Here is a 10,554-nt window from a genome sequence, read left to right as displayed (position 1 = left end):
GAGTCTGTGCCTTGAGCTGCTATTTACATAAGAAGATAACCAAGTGTTATCAACCCTCATTCTTGTGGCCAGACCTTCAGTGGACCGTGTGACTTGAATAAAAGTGGAGAAGAAGTGTGTGCATTGCTCCTGTCATTCAAGAGGCCTGGCCTCACCCCACCTAAGAACTGTCACCTAAGAGCAAGCTGACAGTAGTGTGATGTGAGTCCCACAGATCTGGGCTCTGGAGAATAGGCCTTCTCCTTTCCTGAAACCACAGGGCTCTGAAAGATCAATATTGTCATTGCGCTGAGCAGACCTGCTTCTAAGAAAAAAGTTTTATTTCCCTTTTAGCTGTCAAGACTCCCCAATCACACATGTTGGTGGAGAGGGAGGTCGCTGTCTTCTGTCCTGGCTCTGTGGTCTTGAGCCTGCTCCGCTTCATTTGCCAAAGCAGAGGCGCCAGAACGCCACCTCCACAGCCCCTCTGGTTGGACAATGGTCCTGAGCTGGGAGGAATGGGTGCTGTTGAAGGGACTTCGCCCTGTGGGCTAACGGGACCCTCGAGGCCCCGGGTGCGGCAATGGGAGATGCTTGCCAGAGAGAAGGAAGACACACTTCTGTTAGGACCTGGTTCTGAGTGGCTCCTGGGCACTCACACAATGATACTCACAGTCATCTTTCCCACAGTCCACTCCCTGGGCACCTCCTGGCCCTCAGGCTCCCCATCTTCAGTATATCCCAGAATCAGATTCCGAATGCAGAAAAGTATTATAGGCTGTAAGTTATAACCACTGTAATCATTTCCAATATATGTACACTCTCAGGAACATCACTAGTTGTCATTTTCTTTTCCCTTTTTCCTTTCCCTTCTCTGTCTTTTTTCTCCCACACACTGAAAGTGCAGAGTGTCTTCTATTTGCCACAGCGGTTAGTTCACTTTGCTTGCCTCGTCTCCACAGTGTTTTAATAATAGTGCTTCCAGTAATTTCCAAACTGTAATGCAATGCAAAGCTTGCTTACCTTTGACAAGGAGAAGACCAGTTTTACAAAACAAAACCAAACAAAAAGTGCATACTTATGTTTATGTATGTTCACATTAACACGGAGAAAAACATTAGATGACAAGAGCACACCCCAGGTCATGTGCATTGGTTGTCCTGGAAATTGGTTGTCCTGGAAAGTGGGGTAATAATAAGAGGGTAGCGAAGGTGAAGTTTACATTATTAAGGTTTTTTTATTGCACCTTTTAATTGTTTCACTTGTCAGAGTAAAATATATATATATATATATATGCATATATATATATAAAAATATAAATAAATAAATAAATATATATATGGTAAATTAAACCAAAATAGAGAACATTTTAAAAGGAAAAAGTGGGCTTCCACTTCTAAGAAAGTGGAATAGATACACTCTTCCCCATTCTTCCCACTAAGTACAACTAAAAACCCTGGACATTATGTATAAAACAAAAATAAAAAGACAGAATGGTGGAGAGATAAGGCAGACCATCTACAAACAGCAGGAACCCACGGAACAACTTGGCATTGACTTCCCTGGGTTTTCTTTTTCTGCCTCTTATATCCCTGACTTGGAGCTAAAGAAGCTAGCCACCCAGAAAAGCCAGTGGGTACAGACACAAAAAGGCCCAACAAAAGCCCGCTCACTCTAGCCAAAGGACCAGGAAAAGGGCAGCCTAGCAAGGCAGAAAACTTTTAGGTAATAATCGCTCTACTCCAGTCAAACACCACAGAGAAGACTGTGGCCCCATCCCAGTGAAGGCTGAGTGGGGAGCCTCACCTGGCTGCAAGGAGGTAGTGTCAGAAAAGGCCAAACAGGAAGCCGAGACTCATTCCTGTCAGGAAGTAACCCCTCCATCCATGGTGGTGAGTGAGACCATGTGGGGGCCTGAAATTCCAGCCTCTGTGGATAGTAACAAGGCATTCCTCCTCCTTCCCTCTGGGGTAGTGTCACCCCAGTCAGTGCCAGTGGAGCAGTCGTAACAGGGCGCCATCATGAGGCCTAGTGGAAGCCAGAACACCCACCCCTGCCTAACATAACTCCTATTAATGCAGTTTTTAAAACTATGAGACTCAGAATAAGTACAGTTATGTGTTTACTTGACTCTATTAATTAAAAATTCATTAAATCTAGCACCTTGGATGTTTAAAATATGTTTTCCTCTCTGTTCTAAAAACTTTAATTTTTAAAAAATTTACACAATACATGAATACATTCTAATTTGTTTTCAAGTCTCAAAATATATAGACGAAGAAGGCAGTCATGGCCAACAGTTTGATATAGATTCATCCAAACAACTTTATATCCATTATATACATACACTATATATATTTCCAAGTTTACATATAGAAAAATAGCCAATGAAATTTTTTTTAACCTAAGTGGAATCAGGTTCTATGGGTTGTTCTACTTTTAGAAAACTGTTTAAAAACCTACCACAATATCATGGAGACCTTCACACGCTAGCACATGACATTTATATATCAGTACAGTTTTTTTCCCCACTGTTATAAATATATTAAGTGATTACATCATAATTCAATCATTCCCACAATGAAGATCTTGTTTGTATTCGTTGGGCACATATATATGTATTTTTCCAGAGAAAATATCTAGAGATGGAATTTTTGGATAGAAAATTGTACACATTTAAAATGATCCATATCGCCACTGTGTAGTCAGTAAAGCCTCACGAACATACACTCTCAATAGTGTGTGAGTCCCATTTCCCCACATCTGGCAGCATCCGAGGCTGGGAGCACTTGTCAAAACAGCTCCCACCTCCACAGCAGCCCCTCCAACAGTGTCCCCTGTCCTCAGTGCTGTCTTCTTGCCGTCTTTCAGGGACTTCTCAAAATGTCTAAATCTACCATCATTCTTGTTTTCTAGCATTACTTTCTTATTTTAAAGACATGTATCCTGTTAATGGAAAGGATTTGGAGAGGTAAGCATGTGTGCTCCATCTGGCATCTTGTTTTAATCTTTTAGCTCCCCACAAAGTGAAGATGAGTGGTTCAGAATAGTCGAAAGAGAGAGGCTTGCCTTTAAGAACCTTTACATAGAAACTCTCTAGGAAATTTTCCTGTTTTGGAAATCTCTGACCCTGAAATCTGCCAGTGGGCTCTGTAAGCCATCATCTGTAATGTCAGCTTTTCTGTTGAATGCCTCTAGCTGTGGGCCATGGGGCAGAAGACACGGATTTTTATATCATCCTAATGGATTAATGGCTCAACATCAAATCCTGGCAGAGTATCAGAGACTCACATCAGAAACTTAAAGGTGAAAGTTCTCTCTCTTGAAAATGTATAACTTTGGCCTTGGTTTTTTTTTTTTCAAATGTTGAATATATTTATCATATTCTTTTAATCTAAGAAACCAAAAGTAAGCCACATGGTGCCAAAGTAAGAAAGAAAGGCTCTGAAGAATACAGAATAATTTTGGAAGCAATGACATCGACTTCAAAAGATTTGCTTGTTTTAAAGAGCGGCTAAATGACCTCTTGTTCCATATCAAATTCTGAAATCTGGACCTACGCATTGTTTGCTATTTAAAGCTCTGTACGCGAGTCCAAGCAAATGCTTTGTCCAGCTGGTTTGTGCCTTGAGCTGCCTGGGCTCTGGCAGGATTTCACCTGCTCGAATCAGCAGGAAGGCTTCTAGCCAGAAACTTCACACTCAAGGCTGGATCTCAGCAACGTTATAAAGTGGAGATTTTTTTTTTAGCCCCCTGGCTTCCTAGTTTGGACAATCTTTGCCTTCTTTCTCTGTGTTTTATTTTGTCTCCTAGCTGTTAAAAACTTTCAGACTCTTTATCAGACTTAGGTGCAAATGACTGACAATAGCTTCAACTTTCACCACTTTGAAAATACAGTAAAACCTTGGATTTACAAGTTACTCGCGAGTAACTTGTTTTGCGAGTGTTCCGCAAGATGAGCAAACATTTCTAATACATTTTAACATGGTAAACGAGTGATGTTTTACAATACGAGTAGCTTGTTTCCAGAACAAATTATGCTTGCAAACCAAGGTATTACTGTACTTGCATTTGAACATAAATGCTCTAACTGTGGAATCTTGCTGTTAGCAAGCAGCTGAAGAGCAGGTGAATTAGGACTCTGTGGGCACCAGGGTACCCAAGTACCCAAGTAGGTGAGGAGTGGCCTCCTTCCTCTGCCCACCAGGGCTCTCATCTTGTTGCGACCAACAGGGTAATACTTTTGCATCTTCTTGGTTCAGAAAAGGAAGAGTCAGCAGAGCTTTGTGCCGCAACTACTTACATATGATCCTCTCAGGGGCCTCCAGGGGTGGGAAGTAGGGGAAGCAGGTATGACTCTGGCTTCTCCTCCACCCTTTTCTTCAACCAAAGCAATTCTTTGTTTTTTTCTTTTTTCTTAGTGTAAAATGTTTGAAAAAAGTGTTCTGTGGCCAAAATAAAGATGGAAAACAATAGCGAAGGAGATAAAGCTCTCTGGAATGGGAACGCTCTGGGCTTTCATTCCTGCTTCCTGGAGTTCAGGTGAGTTCAATATGCCAATATGCCATGCTAATATGACTGAGTCTCAGTGCCACATCTGGCCAAAGAAGACTGTATCCGACGACTGCCTCCCAGTTCAGGCTGCACATTTGTAGGGAGGTGACCTGTCCATTCCATCCTCAGAGCAAGAAAGATATGTACATGAGATAGACATTTTCAGTGAGCATGGAAAACCAGACTGTTGCAAATGACATGTTATATTTTAACTAACTCTCCAAGCCTCAGTTTCCTCATCTGCAAAATGGGAATGATGACAGTGACCTCACAGGGTTGTTTTGAGGCCCAAGTGAGTAACGTATGCAAAGCTGTCTGCCCAGTGTTTGGCCTACAACCAATGTAAGTGCCTGCTATTATCATTAACTACTATATATATATATATATATATATATATATATATGCTGTTGTATATCATTCTGTCCCTTCATGTGGGATCAACGTGTCTCCCAACTGGACAGGAAGTGTTTGGATGACATTATACTTTTGATTCTATATTGTTAAACTCCCATCTCCCCACAATACCTACTATAATGTCTGGCATATAATGAATTTTCAATGAAAACTTGTCAGTTGGGTTATATATATTGCAGTTGAGATCATGGAGTCTTTTTTTCTTCTGTAGTTGGTGAAATTATATCACCCCGGTTGTCCTCATTTCTGTTTGCTCTTTATATGTAAGGATGCTACCTTTGCTTCTAAGCACTTTTGATTTTTTTTTTTTAGAAAAAAGGTTTCTCCTTTGGTCTGCCTACATGAAAATATGAAGAAAAAAAGGATAAAAATCAAGTTTTTTTGTGTGTTTTTTCCACATTTACTTTTGAATCAAGATAAGAGCTTATATTTTCCACTCTTAAGCTATAGGATATTTGAAGACTCTTTTGGTTTCACTTTGCTTTATATTCTCCACTTATAAAAAGAGGGGAAAAGCCCCCACATTCTTGAGTGCTGTGGAGACTATCTTATTTTTATAATATTAGAGAGGTAAACATCAATAGAGATGAACTACATAAAGTATATTCGATAGGGGGTACATGAGGAGGATTACATTCTCTTCATGAATTTCAGTTAAAACCAGATCTAAGATTAATTTTGTAATTTATGAGGTGGTAAAATTAATGATTTAATTAAATTTAAAGTATGCATAATAAATATTGCAGTTAATACTCTATAAGAAAGAAATTTTTCTTTTTTGACATGTACTTTAAAATAAATAGGAATAAAACACTATAGTCACTCTAGAATACAGTTTGATAGTTTCTTTAAAACTAAACATGCACTTACCATATGACCCAGCAATTGTACTTTTGGGCATTTATCCCAGAGAAATGAAAAGTTATATTTACACAAAAACTTGTATGTGAATATTCATAACAGCTTTATTCATAATATCCCCAAACTGGAAATAACCCAAATGTCCTTCAATAGGTGAGTGGTTAAACAAACTGTGGTACATCCATACTCAGCAATAAAAAAGATGAACTGTTGATACACAAAACAGGAATTAAGCTGAGTAAAGACGCTAATCTCAAAAGGTTACATACTATATGACTCCATTTACGTAACATTCTTAGAATAACAAAATCAGAGAGATGGAAAACAGATTAGTGGTTGCCAGGGTTAAGGGGTAGCACAAAGGAGCCTTGTGTTGATGAAACAGTTGTGTATCTGATTGTGGTGGTGGTTACACTCATCTGCACATGTGACAGAATTGCATAGAACTACACACATGCGCACACACACGCGCACGCACACACAAACACACACATATACACACACACACACGCACACACACACAGAGGCATGTGAAACTGGTGAAATCTAAATAAGCTCTGTGTATTCTACCAATGTCAATTTCCTGGTTTTGATATTGAACTATAGATATATAGATATGCAGATGATAAAATTCGAGTAAACTGGGTGAAGACCTCCATCTCTATCTCTATATATCTATATCTATATTTGCAACTTCTTGTAAATCTATAAGTATTTCAAAATAAAAATTTAGAACAAAAATATAAAAATCATAAATAGAAGTTCTACATAAAATAAATGTCTATTGCACACATTAGTTTTTTCAATAGACACATAAAAAGGGAAATCTATGCCATTACAAATGATGTACAAAGAGTGAGCTTTGGGGTTCAAAACTAACCCAACAAACTTTCTCTTTGACTAAGGTTATTAACACAGATGGAATAGATTTTACATAAAAACTTTGCACTGCAAATTAATAATTAAACTTTAATTCCAAATATTTTTATTGAGCTCTTAAAAATCTAAGAGCGTTCCCCAGCATGAACACACATACTATCCATATTTTCAGAGAAATAAAATGAAACGTAAAGTTTCTCACTGTATGCATACTCTGTTACAAAATTTCAGTTAATCCAGAAATTCTTTACTCTCCATAGTTCTCTGTATTTCTTTCCCTTCCATTTGACCCTTGCAGTAGCCCCATTAAGTGTATAAAGGAAAAAACAGAAGCAGAAAAATTTTAGGCTGCTAATATTACCATTCTTCAATGAACTGCCAAGAGGATCCCACATACCCAGACACAGGTGTCCCCAGTAACCCAGAGACCCAGATATCCATCAAACATTATCCCAAAAGGACACAAAAATGTGGAGTGACTGGACAACTCCCCACAAAGCTCTGTGTTAATGCAAGCATTTTGTTCTCTGACAATCCCATGAGATAGACATCTTATAAAAAAACCAGGTAGGGCCAGCCGAGTGACGCATTGGTTAAGAGCTGGCTGGGGATGTCAGAGGACCTCGGTTCAGATCCCACATATGAGGGCCAGTGACACTGCCCTCTACAGCTAAGATGCTGAACAACAGCTCGACCTGGAGCTGGGCTGCCATGAGTCGCCAGTGACGGCAGGTGGGTTGCCATGGGCTACCGTGTGTAGCCAGCAGCCAGCGTGAACGACCAGCAGCTGCTGTGAGCGGCCGCCCAGAAACCGGCGACTGATCTGCCTCACCTGGGAAGAGCGCAATGATGGTGCCAACTTGGGCCAGTGAAGCAACGTCCTCCACGACTAGACTGAAGAACAAAAGGATAGCAACTTGTCTGTTTCCCTTCCCCCAATTCCCCAATAAAAATAAAAAAAATCTAAAAAAAAAAAAAGAAACCAGGTAAATCATAAATTTGTCAAGGAAGTCTACAGGTGGCTAAGCATGGGGCCATTCCTGGCCCCACCACACGTGCAGTGATTCTGCACTTAGCTTCTAGAGCCTCCCTGCATGGGCAGGAACCTCAGCTCTATACTGTGTGAGGTGTGCCATCTGGACCAGTGACTATGACTTCTCTGGGCCACGAGTTCTCATCTGTAAATTAAACAGCGTGTTTTGAGGGTTAAATAAGTTAATACATGTTAAGTTATAAGATAGGTCATGTGGGCTACAGTTTCAATGGAACACAGCCACACTCATTCCTTACATATTACCTGTGGCGGCTTTCTTACTATAATAGCAAAATTGAGTACTTGCAACAGGACCAGATGGCCCACAAGCTGAAAACGTTTGTTGTCTGGTCCTTTAGAGAAGTTTGGCAGCACCTGGCTTAGGTGAATGCTTGGCAACATCTGAGTGCTCAGTAAATGTTGACTATTGTCACTGTTATTGTTCAAGTTCACACTGAAGTCTTGGAGAACAGACTTGCCCCATCTGCCCAGGGCCTGATGCAGTGCATACTTCAAATGGTTTATCCTTCAGTCGTAGTTCTGAAGTCTCTCCCTTAGAAAATCTATCCAATTGGCCACATGGTAGGCCTGTGTCATGAGGGCAATGATCTGGTAGGACAGGTTTCTACTTTCAGAGAGAACTACAGAGTCACTTTCATGAATCAAATATAGCTGACCTGTCAAAAATTCTTGTTTTTCAGCATAGTTTCAGCATGGCTTTTCCAGGTCAGACAAACAGTTGCATTTTCTAGGAAAGTATGAGGCAATAAACTGATTGTCCCCCTATACAAGGTTATTATGGTCATGTTCTCTGGGGATAGGAAAGGTTGTTACCTAAAAGGCCCTACTATTTCTGGAGGTCACATCTAAAGATGCAGAAGAATAAGGGGATCAAAAATCAAATCTGGAATTGCAAATAAATAAATAAATAAATAAATAAATAAAAAGAATATGAAGATAATTATTTCACTGACCCAGGGAGAATTCGATTAATTGGTATCAGCCCAAATGACAAAGCTAAAATAGATCCATTCTTCACACAGCATGCAAAGTGGTCTTTGAAAACAGACCAGATTATGCCCCTCCCTTGACCAAAATCTGCCAACTTCTCATTCTAGCAGAAAATCCAAATTCCATGATCCTGTTCTGTTTCTCTGATCTCCATCTGCCACTGTTCTCCCCTGGCTCACTCGGGCCCACCACATAAGCCTTCCTTCGTTCCAAGCACAGGCCAAACATGCTCCTGCCTTAGATGGTTGCACCTGCTTTTCCTCTCTCTTCTCTCTGCCAGGAACAGTGTTTCCCCACATCTGCACAGAGCTGGTTCCTGTGCATGGTTGGGTCTCAGCTCAAATGGCACTTCCCCAACCAACTTTATCTTGATCACCTGCCCACATCCTCCATCACATCTTCCTCTTTTAGTTCTCATCACAAGCTGAAATGATCTTGTTTATTTATTTGCCTAGTTGACAATATCTGTCTTCCTCCACTAGTGCATAAGCTCTGTGAGAGCCTGGAATTTCCCCTGTACATGTTGGTAGTTAATAAATAGTTGTTCAATGAATGAATGAATGAACTGACAAGGTTTTTTATCCCACAACTTAAAGAAAAACAGGTAGAAAATAAGAACTCTTCAGGGAAAGTTAATATAGGTCAAGCATGTTCTTGGAGTGTAACATAGCGGCAGAAAGACTGTCAAATAGAACGATTGGGAATGTGCTTTCGAAATACATTCTAATACGTGAATCCCGTTTCCTGCCATTTAGGCAGGACTTTCCTATTTGGAAAGTCTATGGAAGTGTGTTTTCACTAGCAATTTTCCCTCCTTGTTAATCTTCATCAAATACCTTTAAGGTCAGCAGACAAATGGAATTCCCCTGAGTGCTGAGTTCACCTAAGAGCCTGGAGGGAATTTTCCCCTCAGTGCCTCTGGGATCATGTTCAAAAGTCAAGTCCCTCTTTCAAAAGTGAATAAAAAATCACTTCTAAGCACTCCTTGAACTTTTTGTTTATGGTTACATTTCCAGTTTGTTTTTTTTAAAAGAAAAGTTAATATATAAAAGCCCATTAAGGAAAATAACCTTGCACCTGAAAGTAGTTCTCCAGTATTTTCACAAAAAGTAAAAATAGACTTGTCATATGGAAGAAATTATGTCATTAACCCTTGGAAAGACCTCCAACAAAAGTTCTTTTGTACTCGTACTAAAACTGGACACTCTACACAGAATGAGAGATTTAAACAGCCCCTTAAATTACCTATAGTGGTGAACTTAGCCACCAAGAAGCAGGCATCTAGTTCTTCAGGAATCTCTCCCAGGACCAAACATGTCTAGTTTACTTGTCAATAGCACATGGATATTATCATTGAAAATGTATTTAAATTTCATACAATGTAAAATGGACACAGTTCATACATGTGAGAGGTTCTAGATTAATTTTATAAATGAAAAAGGGGAATTAAAAATAATTTATTGAGGGCCAGCCGAGTGGCACGTTGGTTAAGAGTTGGCTTGGGATGCCAGCTCTGAGCAGCAGGGTCCTGGTTCGGATCCCACATGAGGCCCAGTGATGCTTCGCCCTCTACAGCTAAGATGGTGAACAATAGCTTAACCTGGAGCTGGGCTGCCATGAGTCACCAGCGACGGCATAGGCTGCAGGCCCTGCTGCAGTGGGCTGCTCTGAGCTACCGTGAGTGGCTGGCAGCTGCTGTGAGCTACCGTGAGTGGCTGGCAGCTGCCATGAGCTGCCATGAGCCGCCATGAACAGCTGTCCAATGGCCAGCGAGCAACTGCCTCACCTGGGAAGAGCACAATGATAATACCAACATGGGCCAG

The 10,554-nt window shown here is 40.5% G+C and overlaps 1 protein-coding gene across 2 annotated transcripts in view; it reads left to right on the top strand.

Moving 5' to 3' along the window:
- The first annotated feature begins 4,374 nt into the window (after positions 1-4,374).
- CCDC112 (coiled-coil domain containing 112) overlaps positions 4,375-10,554 on the top strand; it is a 55,547-nt gene continuing 49,367 nt past the window's right edge. Inside the window, exon 1 of one of the 2 annotated variants that reach the window (XM_019651264.1) lies at positions 4,375-4,521. In XM_019651264.1, the coding sequence (XP_019506809.1) occupies positions 4,442-4,521 (80 nt within the window). In that variant the 5' untranslated portion in view covers positions 4,375-4,441. The remainder of the gene's footprint in view (positions 4,522-10,554) is intronic. The other variant, XM_019651263.1, reaches the window with a different exon arrangement.

Source organism: Hipposideros armiger, unplaced genomic scaffold (assembly GCF_001890085.2).
Source record: "Hipposideros armiger isolate ML-2016 unplaced genomic scaffold, ASM189008v1 scaffold_156, whole genome shotgun sequence".
Classification (NCBI taxonomy): domain Eukaryota; kingdom Metazoa; phylum Chordata; class Mammalia; order Chiroptera; family Hipposideridae; genus Hipposideros; species Hipposideros armiger.
The sequence above is the reverse complement of the archived record's forward strand: the minus strand, read 5'-3'. Positions and strand labels throughout refer to the sequence as shown.